Here is a 24,676-nt window from a genome sequence, read left to right on the forward strand (position 1 = left end):
AAGGCCCTTGTAAAACTGTCAAATCTTGTGAGAACTCACTGTCCAAAAACAGCAGCCTAGGGGTAACCATCCTTGTAACCATCCTTATGATTCAATTACCTCCCACCAGGTCCCTCCCATGACACATAGGGATTATGGGATCTACAATTCAAGATGAGATTTGGGTGGGGACACAGCCAATCCATATCATGGTATATATACACAATGGAGTATCATCAGCCTTAAAAGGAAAGGAAATTCTGATAACATGATATAACATCAATGAACCTTGAGGAAACATGATACAACACAGATGAACCTTGAGTACATTCCACTAACTGAAATAAGCCAGACACAAAAGAACAAATACTGTATGACTCTACTTATATGAAGTACATAGTAGTCAAATTCATAGAGACAAAAAGCAGAATGATGGTTGCCAGGGGCTGGAGGGAGGAAGAAATGCATAAGTATTGTTTAATAGGTATAAAATTTGTTTAGAAAGATGAAAACATTCTGGAGATGTTTGGTGGTAATGGTTGTCCAACAATGTGAATGCATTTAATGCCGCTGAACTGCACACTTAAAAATAGTTACCATCATACATTTTATGTCATGTATATTTTACTACAATGAAAAAGTTGGAGAAAAAAGAATATATCCATCTACAGGAGGAAAAATTTGTTATTAAAATTATTGAAATGAGAATTGCAGTCCTAAAATGAACTCATACCTCTTCTTTTTTTTTCTTTTTTCTTTTTCTTTTTCTTTTTTTTTTTTTTTTTTGAGACGGAGTCTCACTCTGTCACCCAGGCTGGAGTTCAACGGCGCAATCTTGGCTCACTGCAAGCTCCGCCTCCCAGGTTCTCGCCATTCTCCTGCCTCAGCCTCCGGAGTAGCTGGGATTACAGGCGCCCACCACCATGCCCAGCTAATTTTTTGTATTTTTAGTAGAGACGGGTTTCCCTGTGTTGGCCAGGCTGGTCTCAAACTCCTGACCTCAGGTGATCCGCCCGCCTCAGCCTCATAAAGTGCTGGGATTACAGGCATGAGCCACCGCGCCCTGCCTGCTCATGCCTCTTCAGGAAGATTTTTGATATTTTGCGTTGAATTCCTCTAAGAAGTCATTTCAGTCTTTATATTTCATAATAGTGAGAAGGAGTGCATGACTGTTCTTACCCACACATATGTTCCTTTTCGAATTGGCAGATGAGTATTCATCAATGTAGATTCTAACAATACTGTCAGAGGAGAAATAATATTGTTGTGACACCAAGGGAACATTTTTATTGTACACATTACCTTGGAATAACATTTTTGCCAGGAAATTTGATGCAGCATACATATGGTGCCTGATAGAAAGAAGCCAGGCGAAAGTACATTAGTCCTGTGTGTTGCACATGATATATAGTCAAACAGCCTGTGAGATAGAAGGATATCATTAACTATGAAGGTCATTCCATCATCAGTATAATGTTTGGAACAAAGATATATTCAGTTATGCTGTTTACTCTATTTATACTTCAACTCTGCATCTTTATAAACCTACCTTTCTATGTGATTTTTAAAACTCACAGAAGACTTTTTTTTAAGAAGAGAAGATCTGTTTTGTTTAAATTGCCTTGCACTCCAAATTCAAATCAAAACTATTATGAATTTTAAAACATGACTTCTTCTGACATTGAAACTTTTCTTTTTTTTCCAATTACTATATAACTGTTAAAATTTTGGAAAAATATTTTAGTACGCCCAGGAAGCCTTGCTATGTCTATTCTATTTGCATTTGTTTCATAGTCTCATTAGGTTCATTTTCCCCCTAATTTTTCATTTGTGGTAAAATGCACATAACAACATTTACCATCTTAGCCACTTTAAAGTGTACAGTTCCGTGGCATTAAATACATTCATAATGTTCTGCAAACCTCACCACCACCTCCAGCACTCTTTTCATCTTGTAAAAATGAAACTCTGTAACTATTAAACAATAACTCTCTCTTCTCCCCCATCCTCAGTCCTAGGCAACCATCTCCACTTTCCATTTCTATGATTTCGACTATTCTAAGTACCTCATACAAGTGGGATCATATGTATTTGCCCTTTGTGCCTGGCTTATTTTACTTGCCATAATGTCCTCAAGGTTCGTCCAGGTTATAACATATGTCATAATTCGCTTTCTTTTTAAGGCTGAATAATATTCCATTTTCTGAATATTACACATTTTGTTCATCTATTTATTCATTAATGGATACTTGGGTTGCTTCCGTGCTTTAGCTACTGAGAATAATGCAATCCTACCAACAATACTCAAGAATTCCAATTCCAACTTCTCCACATCCTTGCCAACACTTCTGGCTTATATTTTAAAATATATTAGCCATCCTAATGGGTGCAAAGTGGTATCTCACTGTAGTTATGATTTGCTTTTCCCTCATGATTAGTGATGCTGAGCGTCTTTTCACATGCTGATGGGACCTTTGTATATTTTCTTTGGAGAAAAGTCTATTCAAGTGCTTTGCTCATTTTTTATTCAGGTTGTTTATTTTGTTGTTGTTATTGTTGAGTTTTGGAGCTCTTTCTACATTCTGGGTATTAATCTTTTATCAGATATACAAATATTTTCTCCTATGCTGTAAACTGCTCTTTTATTTTGTTGATAGTGTCTTCTGATGCACAAACTTTAAAATTTTCATAAGTCCAACTTTTCTGTTTCTTCAGAAAAGAAGAAAAAAGCCTGAGCCTTTGTCATATCCAAGAAATTACTGCCAAATTCAATATCATGAAATTTTTGCCCTATGTTTTCCTTTACAAGTTTTATATTTTTAGATTTCTGATCCATTCTGAGTTAAATTTTGTATGTGGTGTTAGATAAGGGTCTAACTTCATTCTTTTGCATGCAAATATCCAATTTTCCCAGCACCATTTGTTGTAAAGATTGTCTTTTCCCCATAAAATAATCTTGGCACCCTTGTAAAATATCATTTGACCATATATGCAAGGATTTATTTCTGGTTCTTTATTCTGTTTCATTAGTCTGTATTTATGCCAGTACCACAATATGTTGATTTCCTGTAACTTTGTAGTAAGTTTTGAAGTCACGAAGCATGAGTTCCTCCAGCTTTATTCTTCTTTTTCAAGATTATTTTGGCCTATTGTTGTCCCTTGAGATGCCATGTAAGTTTTAGGATGGGTTTTTTTTTATTTCTGCAAAAAAAATCGGAATTTTGATAAAGATTGCATAGAATCTGTAAATCACTTTGGGTAGTATTGATGGCTTAACAATATCAAGTCTTTCCGTCCATGAACATATCTTCTCATGTATTTATATCTTTAATTTCTTTAATAATATTTTGTAGTTTTCATTGTACAAATCTTTCTCCTCTTTGGTTAGGTTAAGTCATAAGTATTTCATTGTTTTTGATGCTACTGTGAATGGAAACACTTTCTTAATATTTTTTCAGATTGTTCATTACTACTGTATAGAAGAAATGAAACTGATTTTTGTGTGTTGACTTTATATTCTGCTACTTTACTGAATTTATTAGTTCCAACAGTTTTTGGGGTGGACATTTAGTTTTCCACACATGAGATCATATAATTTTAGAACAGAGAGAATTTCACTTCTTTTTTTTCCACTTTGGATGCCTTTATCTCTTTTTCTTGCCTAATTGCTCCAGCTAGAATTTTCAGTACTATGTTGAAAAGAAGTGGCAAAGACCGGGTGCGGTGGCTCACGCCTGTAATCCCAGCACTTTGGGAGGCCAAGGTGGGTGGATCCCGGGGTCAGGAGTTCAAGACCAGCCTGACCAACATAGTGAAACCCCATTTCTACTAAAGATACAAAAAAAAAACTAGCCAGGCATGGTTGTAGGCACCTGTAATCCCAGCTACTTGGAGGCTGAGGCAGGAAAATCGCTTGACCCCAGGTGGCAGAGGTTGTAGTGAGCAGAGATGGTGCCATTGCACTCCCGCCTGGGTGACAGGGCAAGACTCCATCTCAAAAAAAAAAAAAAAAAAAAGAAGTGGCAAGAGCAGGCATCCTTGTCTTGTTTCTGATCTTAGAAAAGAAGCCTTCAGTCTTTCACCATTGAGTATGATGTTTGCTGTTAATTTTTTATATATGGATTTTATTATGTTAAGGCAGTTTCTTTCTATCCCTTGTTTGTTGGATTAAAAATTTTTTTTATTTCTATAGCTTTTGGGGTACAAGTCGTTTTTGGTTACATAGATTGATTATATAGCAGTGAATTCTGACGTTTTAGCGCACCTATCACCTGAATAATGTATGTTGTACCCAATATGTAGTTTTGTATCCCATATAGAATAATGGTGTCCAGCTCCATCCAGGTTGCTGCAAAAGACATTATTTCATTCTTTTTTATGGCTATATTCCATAGCACATATATATATGCACATACATATATATAGCATATATATATATGTACACACATACATATAGCATATATATATATGTACACACATACACACACACATACATATATATATATACACACACACACACACACCATATTTTCTGTATCCACTCACTGGTCAGTGGGCACTTAGGTTGGCTTCATATCTTTGCAATTGTGAATTGTGCTGCAATAAACATACAAGTACATGTGTCTTTTTCATATAATGACTTCTTTCCTTTGGGTAGATATCCATTAGTGGGAAGGCTGGATCGAATTGTAGATCTAGTTCTTTAAGGAATCTCCATACTATTTTTCATAGAGGTTGTACTCATTTACATTCCCACCAGCAGAGTAGAAGCATTCTCCTTTCATCACATCTACATCAACATCTATCATTTTTTGACTTTTTGATAATGGCCATTCTTACTGGAGTAAGATGGTATCCCATTGTGGCTTTAATTTGCATTTCCCTAACAATTACTGATGTTGAGCATTTTTTCATGTTTGTGGGTCATTTGTATATCTTCTTTTGAGAAACGTCTATCTATGTCCTTTGCCCACTTCTTGATGGGGTTATTTGTTTTTTCCTTAATTTGTTTGAGTTCCTTGTAGATTCTGGATATTAGTCCTTTTTCAGAGACATAGTTTAAAAGTATTTTCTCCACTCTGGATTGTGTGTTTATTCTGATTATTATTTCTTTGGCTGTGCAGAAGCTTTTTAGTTTAATCAGGTCTCATTTATTTATTTTTTGCTTTTTTGCTTTTTTTCCATTTGCTTTTAGGGTTTTAGTCATAAATACTTTGCCTAGGGCAATGTCCAGAAGAGTTTTTTCAAAGTTATCTTCTAGAATTTTTATGCTTTCAGCCCTAGATTTAAGTCTTTGATCCATCTTGAGTTTATTTTTGTATAAGGTGAGAGATAGGGATCCAGTTTCATTCTTCTACATGTGGATATCTAGTTTTCCCAGCATCATTTATTAAATAGAGTTTCCTTTTCCCAATTTATGTTTTTGTATGCTTTGTTGAAGATCAACTGTTTATAAGCATTTGACTTTATTTCTGGGTTCTCTATTCTGTTCCCTTAGTCTATCTGCCTCCTTTTGAGAGTACCATGTTGTTTTGGTAACTACAGCCTTGTAGTATAACTTAAAGTCCAGTAATGTGATGTCTCCAGATTTGTTCTTTTTGTTTAGGATCGCTTTAGTTATTTGGGGGCTTTTTTGGTTCCATATGAATTTTAGGATTGTTTTTGCTAATTCTGTGAAAAATGGTTTTGGTATTTTGATGGGAATTGCATTTAATCTGTAGATTGCTTTGGGCAGTATGGTCATTTTCACAGTATTGATTATTCCAATCCATTAGCATGGAATGTGTTTCCATTTGTGTCATCTATGCTTTATTTCAGCAGTGTTTTGTAGTTCTCCTTGTAGAGAATTTTCACCTCCTTGGTTAAGTATATTCTTAGTTATTCAATTTTCTTTCTTTTTTTTTTTTTTTTTTGCAGGCATCATAAAAGGGATTGAGTTCTTTATTTGATTCTCAGCTTGCTCATTGTTGGTGTATAGCAAGCAGCACTGCTGATTTGTGTACATTGATTTTGTAACCTGAGACTTTACTGAATTTGTTTATCAAATCTAAGAGTCTTTTGAAGGAAAATTTAGGGTTTCCTAAGTATAGAGTAATGTCACCAGTGAGCAGTGAAGTTTGACTTTCTCTTTTCCAAAGTGGATCCCCTTATTTCCTTCTCTTACCTGTTTGCTCTGCCTAGGACTTCCAGTACTATGTTGAATAGGAATGGTAAAAGTGGGCATCCTTGTCTTTTTCCAGTTCACAGGAGGAATTCTTTCAACTTTTCTTCCTCAGTATGATGTTGGGGTTTGTTGAAGGTTTTTATCGTAAAGGGATGCTGAATTTTATTGAGTGCTTTTTTCTGCATCTATTGAGAAGATCCTATGATTTGTGTTTTTAATTCTGCTTATGTGATGTATCACATATATTGACTTGTATATGTTTAACCATCTCGGCAACCTAGGTATGAAACGCACTTGATCATGGTGTATTACCTTTTTGATTTGCTGTTAGATTCAGCTAGCTAGTATTTTATTGAGAATTTTGCATCTATGTTCAAAAGAAATATTGGTTTGTAGCTTTCTTTTTTTCTTTCTTTAATTTTTTTATTATTATTATACTTTAAGTTTTAGGGTACATGTGCACAATGTGCAGGTTAGTTACATATGTATACATGTGCCGTGCTGGTGTGCTGCACCCATTAACTCATCATTTAGCATTAGGTATATCTCCTAATGCTATCCCTCCCTCCTCCCCCCACCCCACAACAGTCCCCAGAGGGTGATGTTCCCCTTACTGTGTCCATGTGTTCTCATTGTTCAATTCCCACCTATGAGTGAGAATACGTGGTGTTTGGTTTTTTGTTCTTGCAATAGTCTTTTTTTATTATATCCTTTCCTGATTTTTGTATCAGAGTGATGCTGGCTTCATAGAATGATTTAGGTAGGATTCCCTCTTCCTCTATCTTTTGTAATGGTTTCAGTAGGATTGATGCCAATTTTTCTTTGAATGTCTGATAGAATTCAGCTGTGAATCCATCTGGTCCTGGGTTTTTGTTGTTGTTGTTGTTGGCAAATTTCTAGTTAACTTCTCCCATCTCGCTGCTTATCGGTCTAATCAGGGTTCCTATTTCTTCCTGACTTAATCTAAGAGGGTTGTAAGTTTCCAGGAATTTATCCATTTCCTATATGTTTTCTAGTTTGTGTGCCTAGAAATGTTCATAGTAATCTCAAATGATCTTTTTTTATTTCTGTGGTGTCAGCTGTAATGTCTCAAGTTTCATTTCTAATTGAGCATATTTGAATCTTCTCTCTTTTCTTGGTTAATCTTGCTAATGGCCTATCAATTTTGTTTATCTTTTCAAAGAACCAGCTTTTTGTTTCATTGATCTTTTGTATTTTTTTGTTTTAATTTCTTTTGGTTCTGCTCTGATCTTTGTTATTCCTCTTCTTCTGCTAGCTTTGGATTGAGTTTGTTCTTTTTTCTCTAGTTCCTTAAGGTGTAACATTAGATTGTCAATTTGTGATCTTTTAGACTTTTTAATGTGGGCATTTAGCACTATAAACTTTCCTTTTAGTGTTCCTTTTGCTGTATCCCAGGGTTTTGATAACTTGTGTCATTAATGATCATTAATTTCAAAGAATATTTAAATTTCTATCTTGATTTCATCAGTAACCTCAAAATCATTCAGGGGCAGATCGTTTAATTTCCATGTGTTTATATAGCTATGGGGGTTCCTTGTGGAGTTAATTTCTAGTTTTATTCCACTGTGGTCTGAAAGATAGTTGATATTATTTTGACTTCTCAAAATTTATTGAGACTTGTTTTGTGGCCTATCGTATGGTCTGTCTTGGAGGATGTTCCACGTGCTGATGAGAAGAATGTATATTCTGCAGTTCTTGAGTAGAATGTTCTATAATATCTGTTAGGTCCATTTGTTATAGAATATAAGTTAAGTCTGTTGTTTCTTTGTTGACTTTCTGTCTTGATGATCTGTGTAGTACTGTCAGTGGAGTATTGAATTTTCCCACTGTTATTGTGTTGCTGTCTTAGGTCTAGTAGTAATTGTTTTATGAAGATGGGAGCTCCCATGTAAGGTACATATGAATTTAGGATTATGATATCTTCCTGTCAAAATTATCCTTTTATCATTATAAAATGACCTTTTTGTCTTTTACTGTTGTTGCTTTAAGGTCTGTGTGACCTAAGAATAACCATTCCTGTTCGCTTTGGTTTCCATTTGCATAGAATATCTTTTTCCACTTTTTTACCATGAATTTATATGAATCTTTATATTTTAGGTAGGTCTCTGGAAGACAGTTGATATTTGGTTTGTGATTTTTTTTTAATCCATTATGCCAATCTGTATATTTTAAGTGGAGCGTTTAGCCACTTACATTTAACATTGAGATGTGAGGTATAGTTTCATTTATCATGTCATTGTTACCTAGATACTTTCAGTTTTTCTCATTATGTTACTGTTTTATAGGCCCTGTGGATTTTATGCTGTCAAGAAGTTCTATTTTGGTGCATATCAAGCCTGGCTGTTCTTGGTGTATAGGAATGCTAGTGGGGTTTTTTTTGGTATGTTGATTTTGTATCCTGAAACTTTGCTGAATTTGTTCATCAACTGAAGGAGTATTTGGGCCAGGACTATGGGGTTTCCTAGATATGGAATCATGTCATCTGCAAACAGGAATACTTTCACTATTTGGATCCCCTTTATTTCTTTCTGTTGCCTGATTGTTCTGGCCAGGATTTCCAATACTATGTTAAGTAAGAGTGGTGAGAGCAGGCATTCCTGTCTTGTGCCAGTTTTTAAGGGGAATGCTTTCAGCTTTTGCCCATTTAGTATGTTGTTGGCTGTGGGTTTGTCACAGATGGCTCTTATTATTTTAAGATATGTTCCTTCAATACTTAGTTCATTGATAGTTTTTAACATGAAGGGATATTGAACCGTATCAAAAGCCTTTTCTGCATCTGTTCAGATGATCATGTGGTTTTTGTCTTTAGTTCTGCTTATGAGATGAATCACATTTACTGATTTGCATATGTTGAACCATCCTTGCATCCCAGGGATGAAGCCTACTTGATTGTGGTGAATTAGCTTTTTGATGTGCTGCTGGATTTGATTTGCCAGTATTTTGCTGAGGATTTTTGCATTGATGTTCACCAAGGATATTGGCCTGAAGTTTTCTTTATTTGTTGTGTCTCTGCCAGTCTTTGGTATCAGGATGATTCTGGCCTCATAGCAGGAGTTGGGGAGGAATTCCTCCTCCTCAATTTTTTGGAATAGCTTCAGTAGGAATAATATCAGCTTTTATTCGTACATGTGTTTGAATTTGGCTGTGAATCCCTCCGGTACTGAGCTTCTTTTGGTTGGTAGGCTATTTACTACTTACTCAGTTTGGGAGCTCATTATAGGTCTGTTCGGAAATTGAATTTCTTCCTGGTTCAGTTTTGGGAGGGTGTATATGTCCAGGAATTTATCCATTTCATCTAGATTTTCTAGTTTGTGTGCATAGTGTGTTCAGAATAGTCTCTGATGATTGTATTTCTGTGAGGTCAGTGGTATTACCTCTTTTGCCATTGCCAATTGTGTTCATTTGGATCTTTTCTCTTTTCTTCTTTATTAGTCTAGCTAGCAGTCTATCTTATTAATTTTTTCAAAAAAAACTAGATCTTGGATTCATTGATCTTTTGAATGGTTTTCATGTCTCGATCTTCTATTCAGCTCTGATTTTGACTAGTTTGTGTCTTCTGCTAGCTTGGAGGTTGGTTTGCTCTTCCTTCTTTAGCTCTTTTATTTGTGATGTTAAGTTGTTAAATTGAGATCTTTCTAACTTTTCGATGTGGGCATTTAGTGCTATATATTTCCCTCTTAACACTGCCTTAGCTGTGTCCCAGAGATTCTGGTATGTTGCGTCTTGGTTTTCATAGGTTTCAACAAACTTCTTGATTTCTCCCTTAATTTCATTATTTACCCAAAAGTCATTCATGAACAAGTTGTTTCATTTCCATGTAATTGTGTGGTTCTGGGCAATTTTCTTGGTCGTTAATTCTAATTTTATTGTACTATGGTCTGAGAGAGTGGTTGGTATAATTTCAAGGATTTTTGTACATGTACTGAGCATAATTGTATGTCTGATTTTGTGGTTGATTTCAGAGTATGTGCCATGTGGCAATGAGAAGAATGTATATTCTGGTTTTTGTGTTTGTGTCTTTGTTTGTTTGTTTTTTTGAGACAGAGTCTTGCTCTGTTGCCTAGGCTGGAGTGCAGTGGCACTATTTCAGTTCACTACAACCTCCACCTTCCCGGTTCAAGCGATTCTCCTGCCTCAGCCTCCCAAGTAGCTGGGACTACAGGTGACCACCACTACGCCCGGCTAGTTTTTGTATTTTTAGTAGAGGCAGGGTTTCACCATGTTGGCCAGGCTGGTCTCAAACTCCTGACCTCAAATGATCCACCAACCTCGGCATCCCAAACTGCTGGGATTACAGGCATGAGCCACCAAGCCGGGACTATTCTGTTTGTTTTTTGGTGGAGAGTTCTGTAGAGGTCTAGAGGGTATAATAGAGACTGTAAGGAAGAAGCATTATTTGAAGTACTCCTTGTCTGTTTAACTCACCCCACCTGCAGGAGTAGTTGGAGGCCAAGAACAAGTCCCGGTGCCCCGTAGCCCCATACAGGATTCCTAGCTTTCTCTGCCTTGAGCCCAGAATCTGTGGCTTCCTTCTGTCCCCTCTCAATGCCTTTTCTTTGAAGATTTACTAGGAGTGCACCAGTCTTCCCAGTGTTTTGGTCACTTGGTGGGAGATGTTTCTCCTGCTTGCATGTAGTTGGCCATCTTGGAATGAACTCAGGAATAGCATATTTCAAAAATTCTGAAAAGCTCCCAGCTTTTAGCACTTCAAATAATGTTCTTCCTTACATTCTCTATTATACCCTCTAGACCTCCTAGTAAACATTAGTTGAACCTTCTTATTCAATCCTCAACATCTCCTAACCTCTCTCACATATTTTACATGTCTATTGCATTCTATAAAATTTTCTTGGCTTGTTCATTAATCTCTTTAACTTTGTATAATTTACTATTTAGTTCATTATACAACTCAACTATTTATTCAACTTATTTATTGATTAAACAAAATAATTAAATTTTAATTATTATGAGCTTTTATTTTAAGATTCTGTATTAACTTTTAAAATCCACTTGATCATTTTTATATTCTCTTGTTTCTTGCTTATAATTTCAAACCATTACTTGTTTTTTAAACCTATTAAATACCCTTTTTATATCTCTAATAATTTCAGTATCTTAAGACTTTGTGGATATATTTATGCTATCAATTTTATTTTCTGCATCTGACTCATGGTATCGTGTTTCCGTGTGTTTTTAGGATTTCTTAAAATCTCGTATTCCTATGGCCGGGTGTGGTGGCTCACGCTTGTAATCCCAGCACTTTGGGAGGCCGAGGTGGGTGGATCACAAGGTCAGGAGCTCGAGACCAGCCTGGCCAACCCAGTGAAACCCCGTCTCTACTAAAAATACAAAAAATTGGCTGGGTGTGGTGGCGAGCGCCTGTAATCCCAGCTACTCAGGAGGCTGAGGCAGGAGAATCACTTGAACCAAGGAGGTGGAGGTTACAGTGAGCCAAAATCATGCCACTGCACTCCAGCCTGGGCGACAGAGCTAGATTCCATCTCAAAAAAAAAAAAAAAAAAAAAGAAATCTCGTATTCCTTGCAATGTAGCTGCGAGGAACAGTTGAAGCCTGACTTGAGTTTCTATTCAATTTCATTAAGCTTTGTTCTTAATTTCCTTTATTCTCTTTTGGCTTATTGTATTTTTTTTTTTTTTTTTTACTTATTTAGTTAAGAGTCAAATCATTTTCACTCTTGCTTCTTTTCTTGTATATGAATTTAAGTCTATAAATTTTCTGTAAGCAGTGCTTTACCTACCTTCCACATGTTTTAATTTGTAATATTTTTCTTATCCTTATAACAGATATGTTCTATTTACTTTAGTCATTTCTTCTGTGACCCGTCAGTTATTTTGTAGGTTTTGGTCCTCTTTTAATTCCAAAACAAATGAGTCCTAACATTTTATTTTTGTTATTTATTTCTACATTAATTTCATGGTAGTTGTGGTTCTCAATTTACTAATTCTTTGAAATGTTATAACTTAATTTATGATGTATTTCATCAAGTGTCCTTAAAAATACTATGTAATCTCTAATTATTGGAGTAAATATTTTCTGTCCTAACAGTCTATCAGTTACTGACAGTTATGTTTAAAATATCACTATTAAGACTGATTTGTCAAATTCTACCTTCAACTCTTTCACTTTTTGCTTCACATGTTTTGAAATCATGTTATTTAGTACATACAGAATTAGAATTTTCATATCTTCCTAATGAATGGGACACTTTATCACTATATACTGCCCACTTTTATTTTTGCCTTAAAGTCTATTTTATCTGTGTAAAATAGCTATATCTCACCCTTCCTTTAATTAGTATTTGCTCAGTATATATTTTTGTACTTTCATCTTCTTGTGTGCTTATGTTCTCTACTATAAATGGCATATCGTTGTTGTTTTTTGAATACAGTTTGATAATATGGTCACTTGAGTTATTATGATTACACATAGATTTGGATTGACTGCCTTATATTAGTTTTTCTGTTTCGGTTTTCTCCTTTCTTCATTTGAACTGCTTTCTTTCCTCTACTGGTTTTGAAATTTTACATGCTATTTTATTTTAATGGTTGGCCTTGAAATTTTAACATATATCCTTAATTTAAAAACATCTAAAGTTCATTAATGTCTTTAGCTTTTCTGCAATATCACAAAAATGTTTAAATGTTTAAAATACTTAGAAGTCGCCACAATCTCTCCCAAGCTGTCCTGTCCACCAAATCGCTTATCCTCTCCCCAGCGTTCTCCTACCTGGCCACACGTTGCTCTACTTCCTGTTCCTTTAAAAGGCCATGCACACGCTCACCTTAAGGTTTTCCACTGACCAATTCATCTGCTAAAAACCTCCTCTCCCAGATATCTGCATCACTCTCTCACCTTTCAACTCAATTTCAGGCCTTTCCTGCCATCTTATTTAAAATTGCACACATTTTAAGCTCTTCCTAGCAGCTTTCATAGCATTATTTTTCTCTATATCACTTATCACCTTTTAGTATACTAAATAACTTGTTTAAATTATTTATGTTCTTCTTCCCCAACTAGAAGTTAAGTTCCATAAGGAAAGGAATTTTTTTTTTTGATTTTTTTTTTAATTGCTGTATCCCCAGAGCCTAAGATGATTTTGGGCTCATAGTAAGCCCTTAGTATTTATTTGTTAAGCATTCAATAATTTCAGATCTCAAATCCATATGAAAGCCAGTGTCCTTGAATTGTTAAGGGATGCTATTTTTTTTTTCTATTGATCACCACCAAGGCTGAGACAAATCATTTTATTGATGTCTCTTTCTTTGGAGCATTATTTTTACTTAGTGTGTTTCCTTTTCTGATCCTTTATCTGGATATGTTTCCTGAGTATGTTCCCTTTTCCCACTCTTGATTTAAAAATTGCCCAATAAATAAATATTTTTATCTATTTATGGTTCAGTTCATGAAAAACAAATAGGAGAATAGATACTGTGCAGACAACAGCAGGGTCTGACACAATTATGCTGTTGTTACAAAAAAGATCCCCACTATATACTGTTATAGTTGCAAAAGCAAGTTGCAGAAGAATATGTATATGAGCTTGTTACTGTTAAAAAATAAAACAAACAAAAAACTGAACTTCTGTAAATACGTGTATTTGTATGTGCATGGAGATATTTTGAGAAGCCTATACACTACACTAGACTACAACCAATAATACAGTAAAAATAATATTACAATTAATAAATAGGGATTGCATCTAATAATAATAAAACATTTACAAGATATCCACTACAATGCCAGGCACTGTTACAAATGTTTTACAGACATTAACTAATTTAATCTTCGAAATCACTTTATAAGGCTTTACTAACGTTATCCTTAACTTACAGATGAGAAAATTGATACAGGAAGAGCTAAGTAACTTGTCTGAGGTAACAGATCTAATAAATGGTAGTGGTGGAGTTTGAGCCCAGGCAGTCTGGCTCCCAAGGCTATGCACTTAAACCTCTACTATCTCTACATCTCTCTCTCTATCTGTATCTATGTCTATCTGTCTATAGCTATAGCTATTTCTATCTCTATCTATATATAACGTAGATAGATATTACAATTACATATTATTTTATAACTTACAAAGAAAGAAAGAAAGAAATTACCTCTCCTTAAATCCACCCCTAAATGGCAGTAGTAGTAGCAAAAGCAAGAAGAAAGGAAAAACAGGATAGGATAAATTCTAAGCAAAACCTGGCTATCAATGAAGATTGTCTTCAGTCCTCCCCCAACACCCCTTTGCCTTTGGGTGCTGTTGCACTTCTCTAAGAGATCGAGGTTCTCCCCATGCATATACCCAAGCCAGATAAACTGCTCAGGATTCTAAACCCCAGCTTTGTTCTGACTTTCCTCTGAAAGCAGCATCCCTATTTTCTTTCCTCTTCCTCTTCCAACTGAACTAGCTGTCCACCCACTTTAGTCATGCATTTTTCTTGACAAGTTGGTAACCACAAAATTATGGGATAATTGTTTGCTCTAGATGGTGGAAGAGTTTGAGACTGTAGAGAAAGTAACCTTATTTTTCCCATTCCCGCAGAAATAGTTAACGTTTGTATTGTTTTAAAGATCTCAAGGAGCTTCCACATGGAGCTGCTCATTTAATTCAGTCTTCATGATCACACTGTGATGGTTTTCATGCATAGTTTACAGGTAAGGAAACCAAGGCTCTGTGAGGATAACTATTAGTTATTAATCTACTGTGTTCTCACAGCTGAGTGGCAGAGCTGATCTCAAGTCCGATTATCCTTTTCCCAAACTGCAACAACCTCTTTTTATATAAACTTCCTTGGCCAGGAATCTCCACATATATTATTAATGAATTTTGTGGCTAGAATAGTAAAAATTCACATCACCGCTGGAAAAATAAAGCTTGAGTGTGAAAGAAATACAGAGTGAAGTCAATTACATGGTACTGCTTTAATATAGAGCTGCATATTTCTGTTATAGCAATCTGAATATCCTTTTAACCTTAGTTTCACTTTGGCTTTGACATTGTATTTTATTATATGCAAACTATTGGGAAACATTTATTCCTAAAACAATTTTTCCTTCTTTCCTAAATATCCCCTCTGTTGCTTTTTTTTTTTTTTTTTTTTTTTTTTTTTTTTTTTTTTTTGAGACGGAGTCTCCTTCTGTCACCCAGGCTGAAGTGCAACGGCACGATCTCGGCTCACTGCAATCTCCGCCTGGTGGGTTCAAGTGATTCTCCTGCCTTAGTCTCCCAAGTAGCTGGGATTACAGGCATGTGCCACCACACCCGGCTAATGTTGTATTTTTAGTAGAGACGGCGTTTCTCCATGTTGGTCAGGCCGGTATGAAACTCCTAACCTCAGGTGATCCACCCACCTCGGCCTCCCAAAGTGTTGGGATTACAGGCATGAGCCACCGCGCCAGGCCCCCTCGGTTGCTTCATCCAGAAATAAAAGACGGGCTATAGCTGACTGCTGATTTGGGCGATATGTGTTGGCAATATTGTTGAGTTCCAAATACTTTTATATATAAAAGCTAAGTATAACTAAAAGATAAAATGTTTAAATGCAGAGAAAGATCTTATAAAAACAAAATGTGTCCACAATGCATTGCAGAGTTTGTTGGTTTAAGAAATGCAAACATAGAAAGTGTTTAGAAACCTGACCATAAAATGATGCAAGTGAAGTTTTTGTTCCTACAATAAACCTGAGTCAAAAGAGCAAGCAAAGATATCTCATAAGGTTGCTCAACTGTAAATTCTCTGAGAGATTTTTATACCTGAGGGAGAAGTTGAGTATTTTCACTGACACTTTATTTCACCCACCTTGCCCCCACAAATTTGTTCTCAACAAGTTGTTGAGCAGTATTGGAAAACCTAAGCAGCTTTTAATTGACAAAATCTTATGTGGTACATTTTAAAGTGCAGCAACTGAAACGTCTGTGAAGCAGGTTAAGTTAACATTGTGATTGAGTCCTGGAATTTAGAACTAAAAGGAACCCAAATGCATGTTTTAGGGATATTCCTTTGTCGACGATCAGGAAAAACTTCCTTCTCCTTGCTAGGATCCCAAATAATTCATAGATTAATTTTATAAGGCATAGAAGGTTTAGAACCTGGAAAAGCAAATGTCAGAGCAGTTTTTCATCAGCATCATTTTTATGTTCAAGGAAACATTAAGTGATAATTGGGCAGTGTCCATACTGGTTTGTCAGCTCTCTTACGCATGAGATTTCCTCCTGTGCTCTATTTCACATACTCCAGGAGTAAAGGACCTCCCTCACACCTCTCTGCCCTCAGTCTCCCCCGCCCCCACCCAATCATTTCACTATGTATAATACATCAACATATTATGTTGTACATCTTGAATATGCACATTTTTAAAAAGAAAGGGCCACAATGCAGCCTCCTCACTGCAGCTCCCCTCATAAGGTGTCCTGTCTTCCTCTTTCATATCCAAAATAATTCATTGTAATGACACGTGATTGTAACTTGCTTTTTCAAATCTGGGGCACTGAGAGGCAGGCTGCTTCTACTTTCCAATGCAAATATTACAAATTAGGCTGGTGCAGTGGCTCACACTTGTAATCCCAGTGCTTCGGGAAGCTCAGGTGGGAGGATTGCTTGAGCCCAGGAGTTTGAGGTTGCAGTGAGCTGCAATTGCACCACTGCATTCCAGCCTGGTTGACAAAGTGAGAACCTGTTTCTGAAAACAAAAAACAAAAAAACAAATTAGCAAGCACCCCCAAATTCTCATAATATAGATCAAGATTTGAGGGCTACAGGATATCTCATGCATTCATTCTCTCTCCTTGAATAGATTATCTGTTCTTATATAGCTCATGTGGATTATGATTTATGATTATGATTATTATTTTGAGACAGAGTCTCATTCTCTCGCCCAGGCTGGAGTGCAGTGGCACGATCTCGGCTCACTGCAAGCTCCACCTCCCGGGTTCACGACATTCTCCTGCCTCAGCCTTCAAAGTAGCTGGGACTACAGGAGTCCGCCACCACGCCCGGCTCTTTTGTTGTATTTTTAGTAGAGATGGGGTTTCACCGTGTTAGCCAGGATGGTCTCGATCTCCTGACCTTGTGATCCACCTGCCTCGGCCTCCCAAAGTGCTAGGATTACAGGTGTGAGCCACTGCTCCCGGCCTCATGTGGATTATTTCTTTAGCACTAAATAGCCCAAATCTCATAAAACCATGTGGTTTTGGATGCTATTTGTCAAAACTTCCTGCTTTCCTGATGAAGGAGGGATTGGTAGGTGATAAATGGTTCCGAAACATACTCACCTGTGGGTCTGGATTGTCCAAAGATCAACGTAGTATAGCTTCCAAACTGATGCTGGAATTACTCTCCACAAATGTTTGAATATTGAGCCTCTGCCTTAAACGCTGAAGTTAGTGGACCAGAGAGAGAGCTCATTACTTTTTAAAGTGTCTGCTCACATTCCTGGGGCAGTCTCTTGACATCACACCATTAACTCTTCTGCTATATTGTTTCTCCAGTTGTCTTAGCTTTGTTCCCGGAGTCAGCCAAGAAAACACTCTTTATTTTCACTTTCATACATTGTGACCTGTACATTTATTTTTTACTGTACAGACTCTTTATAGGCCCTTTTGTAAAGTTCCACATTCTCAGGGAATTGTGTCAACATTGAAGATGTCTCATATACCAGTTACTAGAATCATGTTAACTTTAAATGAAATATAATTACTTCTGCAACTGCAGAGACTAAGATGAAAATTAAGCTTCAAGCTTGAAGCAAATCCATTTACACACACTCTTACATACACAGACTCACACACTGCCCTGATGTTTATCACCACGTTGATTTCATGGTCTGTGGTCTGGTTTGTGGCTTCCAAAATTTTACATTGCTGTGGGGAGCTCGTCCTTGAAGATATTTAGCTTTCTTACTTGAATACTTCGTATAAACTTTTGCTATGTGTGAGGCTTCCCATTTATCTCATTATCTCCCCAGTACTGTGACTTTTTAAATTAAAACTTTCTGTTCGACAGTTCAAGAATTTTGAAATAACAAGATATGCTTGGTATAAAAGATGAACCATGAAAAATTTCAGTTGAAATTTATTTAATCCACCACTTCTTCACTCCTCATGGATTCTGATAGTGAATTGAAAAGAAAAACTCCAATCATGCAATTGTTTTCCATTTCATTGAGATTTGGATATTACCCACTGAGAACGAGAGGTAATTGTTTTTAATAACAGTGACAAACAAAATTCATTTTCATTTACTAATTAAAGGCATTTCATTTACTAATTAAAATTCTTCCCTTGATTTAAAAGCAAATGTGAACAGAAGTTCTGAACTGTTTTTTTTATACATTTGACCTCCAGGCTGAATACTGGCTTTATAGGCTAAGCTACTAGCAATGGGATATTTTAAAGAAGCCACGATAATTGAGTATCATTTAACTCACTTGTTAGAGGAAGTTCGCTCCCACTTTTCTTCTTGCTTATAGTTTTGTAGAGGAATGTCCATATATCGCTTCCTAAGAAAACATCATGAGGATACCTTCAGCCTTTTTCCTTTTTGACAAAGTCCTTCGAAGGCGTTGTTTGTAATGAAGGAAAAAGAAACCTCAGCAGAATGCCTCACCTGTATATGTTTTCATTTAACAGAAAAGATGACTCCACAGGGTGAGTGTTCTGTAGCTGAGACCTTAACCCCAGAGGAAGAGCATCAAATGAAGAGGATGATGGCAAAGCGGGAAAAGATCATTAAGGAGCTGATACAGACAGAAAAGGATTATCTCAATGATCTAGAGCTGTGTGTTAGGGAAGTGGTTCAGCCCCTGAGAAATAAAAAGGTAAATGTATATTTGAGATTTTAATTTTTTCAATTTTTTTCTCTCCCATATCATAAATAGGATCACTAGCACCATGCAATTGAAGCACTCAGGTATATCAATGGGATGATGTGCCTTTCTCCCCAAAACAGCACTGTTCTCAGCTCTGGGGTTACAGTTTAGTACAAAACAAAGTCCTGCCCTTGTGGAGTTCACTTTCTAGTGCAGAAAAGGAGGAGTCAGACAATACACAATAAATAAATAAGCAAACAAAATTAAGATATGTTATATGGTGTGAAGTATGGCTGAGGAAACTAAAGCAGGGAAAAGGAATGAAATAAGGGGACAAGGCCAGGTGCTGTGGCTCATGCCTGTAACCCAGCACTTTGGGAGGCTGAGGTGGGTGGATCACCTGAGGTTCGGATTTCAAGACCAGCCTGGCCAACATGGTGAAACCTCATCTCTACAAAATTACAAAATACAAAAAATTAGCTGGGCGTGGTGGCACACGCCTGTAATCCCAGCTACTTGGGAAGCTGAGGCAAGAGAATTGCTTGAACCCGGGAGACGGAGGTTGCAATGAGCCAAGATCGTGCCATTGCACTGCAGCCTGGGCAACAGAGTGAGACTCTGTCTCAAAAAAAAAAAGAGAGAAAGAAAGAAAAAGAAAGAAAGAAGAAAAGAAGGAAGGAAGGAAGGAAAGAAAGAAAGAAAGAAAGAAAGAAAGAAAGAAAGAAAGAAAGAAAGAAAGAAAGAGAGAGAGAGATGGGGACAAAGGAGTGGTCATTCTATTTCAAATAGAGTGGCAAATGAAGACTTTTCCAGTGGAGAACATTGAGCAGAGAACTGAAGGAGGTAACAGAATGGTCCAGGCAAAGTGGAATACAAGGGCAAAGACTCCAAGGAGTTATAACTCATCATTAGGGTTGTAAATACACAAATCAAACAATATAGAAAAACAGAAGCTAGAAAGTGAAAATGATCGGAAATTCCACGGTCAAAGAAAATTACCATTAACACAATCAGACATATCCCCTCAGACATCTATTTGAACACTTACATATACATACACAAGCACATATATTTTTACATAAATGTGATCAAAACTACAAATAATATCTTGTAACATATTTGTTTCATCCAGAAATCTGTTACATGTATCTTTTTATGAGTACTAATATTTTTCAATATCTGTCTACTATTACAGTGGCTGAGATGTTTTGGATGTTTGTTTCCTTATATCCTTTGAATAAATTCCTAGAAATAGAATTGTTAGGTCAAAGGGTATGCATATTTAAGATTTTGAATAAAATGGACAACTGCCAAATGGAAAGTCAATATGATTTTAATATTCATTCCTATTAATAATGATTCAGAGAGCATTTTCTCTGCATCCTCTTTAATGCTGAGACTTGTTGATTTCATAAATGTTCTTTTGATTCCTTCTGATAAATATCTTCTCATATATTCATTGGCCTTTTCTGTTATTCATATCCATGTTTTTTGCTGTTTTAAAAAATGATGGTTTAATATTTTTCTTATTATTTTATAAGAACTTTCTGTATATTAGAGTTATTCTTTTTCCATCCCACATGTTGCAAATAATTTTTCTGGTAAGTCTTTTGGTTTCTAACCTTGTTTAAGATGTATGTTTATTTTGTTTTTGCCATGTTTAGTCAAATATATCCAACTTTATTGATTCTGAGACATATTTTAATGTTACCCATGATTATAAAAGCATTGCTAGTCTGTCATGCCCCCAACTATTTACAACATTCAGGAGCAGATTTTATATTTCTTAACACAGTACTCTTCTCAGAATTTTTTGTTTTGTTTTGTTTTGTGACAGAGTCTCGCTCTGTCACCCAGGCTGGAGTGCAGTGGCGCTGTCTCTGCTCACTGCAAGCTCCGCCTCCCGGGTTCATGCCATTCTCCTGCCTCAGCCTCCCGAGTAGCTGGGACTACAGGTGCCTGCCACCACACCCGGCTAATTTTTCTGTATATTTAGTAGAGACAGGGTTTCACAGTGTTAGCCAGGGTGGTCTCGATCTCCTGACCTTGTGATCCACCCGACTTGGCCTCCCAAAGTGCTGGGATTACAGGCATGAGCCACTATGCCCGGCCTCAGAAATATTTTTTAAAAAACCATCTGGCCTACAAATTAGGGAAAACCAGTATAGGTCAAGGCACTTCTGATACAAAAATTGTTTTTTGGTCTAAGACAATGTATAAAGAGGAGTAGCAAAGAAGGCGTGGAAGCCTTTTCTTACACAGGAAGTCATCTTCAGTTTGACTGCCTCATGACTTTTATTTAATACTTACTATACGTCAGATCTTGCTCCAAGCACTTCATTAGCATTCTCATTTAATCCTCCACAGTTCCCACGCCAGAATTACCAGACACTTTCTGAAAACCTGGAAATTTCTTATTCATGATGTAAGAGTAGAAGTAATATTGATGGTCGTGATAAAAATTAGCTCTTTAGTGTCATTGCTAAGTATATAAATGTTTTCTGCTGTGTTTTCTTTATTTTATTAACATATAAACCAGATGTATTTGATATAACTGCTATTCTGGCAGATATCAATGGTTACTAACATGTTCATTTACATACTTATTCAAATGTTGATTTTAAATGCACATGGCATCAGACTCTGTCACTATCTACCTTTCCTTATGGTACAGTCCTCCCTGTCAACTCTTATTCTTTGAAAAATTTGGAACCTAGCCCACTGTGTCTATGTATTCTCACTCTCTCGCTCTCCTCCTTAATTCTGACATCTTTTTTAGGTAATTTCAATATTCATGCAAATAACCCATGCAACATTTGGGCCTCTCAGTTATTTCACTTTTTCATATCCAACAATCTTTCCTCAATCCCATTCAGCCACTCACGCCAGGGTCATAACCTAGAACTTGCCATTACCAACAACTTCATCCCCTTGAAATCAGAATTTCAAGCTTACTATTCTCTGATGCCCAAGCCTGCTCCCACTGGTACGATTTCTGACAACCTTCTGATGGCACCAAGACCTCCAAGCTATGGACATTACTACCATCTCACTCTTCATCGGGCCCAAAGATGCTTTAATTTCTATGGGTCCTTCATTATAATTGCTCCTTGCACATGACCTCAATTCCTTTTTCTCTCTTTCTTTCCATTTACTTCCCTGCAACAACTTACTCGAGTTTAGTTCAATTTTTCATCTACTTCACACCTTTGCCTGTGCAGCAGAATTAATCTCTTATAAAATTCATGACCACTTTCTACTGGGGCCCCCCAGTAATGTTTCTGAGGAGATTCTCTCACATTCTTTTCCTCACATGTCAAACACCCCTTCTTCTTCTTTCAGCTTATGCCCTTTTCCATCATTTCATAGAGAAACTAAAAACAATAAGATGTGCACACTCCCAACACCAAATCTACCAACTTACTGCATCTCTACCTATATAAGTTGGCTTCCTCCTATTACCAGAAGCAATGGTTCCCGCTTCTAATGAAGGATGACCTCTCTCTGCTAGTGCAGTGGATTCTATCCCCTCAGACTGAAGGGTTTTACTCCAGTCTGTGTCCTTTCTCTCTCCTGAATAATTAGTTTACCCTCCTTATTGAATCATTCATAGCACTATTATCTACTATCTTAAAAACCAAAATCAAACACAAACAAACCAAAAAAATTGTTTTCCTCGATCCTAAAGGAATCATCTATATTCACTGTCTATTTTAAAATTAAATATAAAATATTTACTAGGTACAAGAGCATTTGTGACTAAAACATGTTTCAAAATAAGCACAATTTATCAAAAATCTGTTCCTGTGATTGGCTAATGATCAATATAAAAAACAGTAAAAAACACGCCCAGTTGCAGTGGCTCACACCTGTAATCCCAGCACTTTGGAAAGATCAGCACAACCAGGAGGATTGCTTGAGGCCAGGAGTTCGAGACCAGCCTGGGCAGCATAGGGAGTCCTCATCCCTATTTAAAAAAAACAGCCAAGTGTAGTGGCTTGCTTCTGTAGTCCAGGCTACTCAGGAGGCTGAGGTGGGAGGATCACTTGAGCCCAGGAGGTTGAGGCTGCAGTGAGCCATGATCACGCCACTGTACTGCAGCCTGAGAGACAGAGCAAGACCCTGTCTCCAGAAGAAACAAATAAACAGACAGACAAAAACATCAAATATACAAGAAAAGTATTTCTTTGAATTCGTAGTCCACATTTGTATCAAATGGACTAAGTTTACCCTATATGAAAATGTTGCCAATTTAAATAATCTGCTACATTGGTGAGTCAAACTAGCCCCACTAAAATGAATGTCATTGATGAGCTGTATTCTTGTATATTTTCTCCAATTCTTTTTTGTGCTTTTACTTTTTGTTATTTTCTTTACTTGTTTTTGGCTTCCTATGAAACTCTTATAAGCAGTTCTAAGAACTGGTGTCTTAGACCATGCCAAGTAAAACTTTTCCATTATGGTAACATTTATGGTCGTTTATTTGGCACATTTGGCTTTTGCTCTCAATGCTGTGAATTACAATTCTCAAAATTCTAACTCACATTTTCTAGGTTGTTTTATTTGAATTGTTTATAGGTTGTTGATTTTTCACACTTTGACCTTGTTATTTAGGTATCTTTCAATGCTGTCTGCTCTCTGCCTTCCTCATTGTGGACTTTAATTTCATTCTAATAGTTCTCTCCACTAAGGTAATAGCAATTCTCTTAAGGTTCTCAGAATTCTCATGTCAGATCTGCCTTTTTCCCACTTCTCAAAACTTTTAACCTTTGATTAAGTAAATAAATGTTCGGGTACTCATATGACTCTTATCAGCCTTTATATGAGTGCTGAGGTAGTTAGCTGACACCACCAGTTCATTCAGTTCACTACCTTTTCAATATTTGTTAGTTCTTTCCTGTTCTCACTTCCCTTCTGGACATTTAACTACCAGTGTCTTTGAGCACAAACCACCTGTTATCACTGTCAAAATTTGTAGATTAACACATACAGTTTTCAGATAACTATAGCAACAATCTGTAAACCATGCTTAGCTAAACCTGGGGCAACATAAATATTTTACAACTACAGGTTAAGCTAGGAGAGAATTTGGGTATCATCGGATTCATCATCTTTTCTCTATACAAAATCAAACTCAGACCACTCCCAGTAAAAACAAAACAAAACAAGTCATTTTATGTAAGTGAAAATTGGATGAAGGAAGTTGAAAACTGAGGAAAGTACCAGAAGTTCCTGGCTTAACTGAGTGATCTTGTATGAGTGAATCAGTGTACAAATGAGTGATTAGATCTAGCCCTTGACTGATAACTGTTCTGTGACAATCGTGCTGTAAACTTTAATCTTAACTTCAAGGCTTTTCTATGTCAGACTTTTACCGAACTGATAATATATCAAACTCAGCAGTTACACATCTTCTTTAATAGCAGCATTGTGAGAGGTTTTGCAAAGAAGGCAAACGTTATTCACATCAGTTAGTGTTGAAACATTTAGTGGGAAAACACGTTCTAGTTATTTATTATCCAAACAGGGCAGTGAGAGATACTCTATGTTTTTGGCTATAAGTCAAAATAAATCAAACTAGAGTAGACTAATCTAACAATGGAAAGGACAAAAAGTGATTGAAAGGAATAGCTGGAGGAATTTGAGTACTGGACTTATTTTTATTTTTCTTTGTTTTTTAATTATTTTCAGTTGCTAA

The 24,676-nt window shown here is 36.4% G+C and overlaps 1 protein-coding gene across 1 annotated transcript in view; it reads left to right on the forward strand.

Moving 5' to 3' along the window:
• The window catches only part of ARHGEF38 (Rho guanine nucleotide exchange factor 38), a 128,766-nt gene that overhangs the window by 17,690 nt on the left and 86,400 nt on the right, over positions 1–24,676 (forward strand). Inside the window, exon 2 of the mRNA XM_004040230.5 lies at positions 18,800–18,987. Within this exon, the coding sequence (XP_004040278.1) occupies positions 18,800–18,987 (188 nt within the window). The remainder of the gene's footprint in view (positions 1–18,799; positions 18,988–24,676) is intronic.

This window comes from Gorilla gorilla, chromosome 3, assembly GCF_029281585.2.
Source record: "Gorilla gorilla gorilla isolate KB3781 chromosome 3, NHGRI_mGorGor1-v2.1_pri, whole genome shotgun sequence".
NCBI classification, from domain to species: domain Eukaryota; kingdom Metazoa; phylum Chordata; class Mammalia; order Primates; family Hominidae; genus Gorilla; species Gorilla gorilla.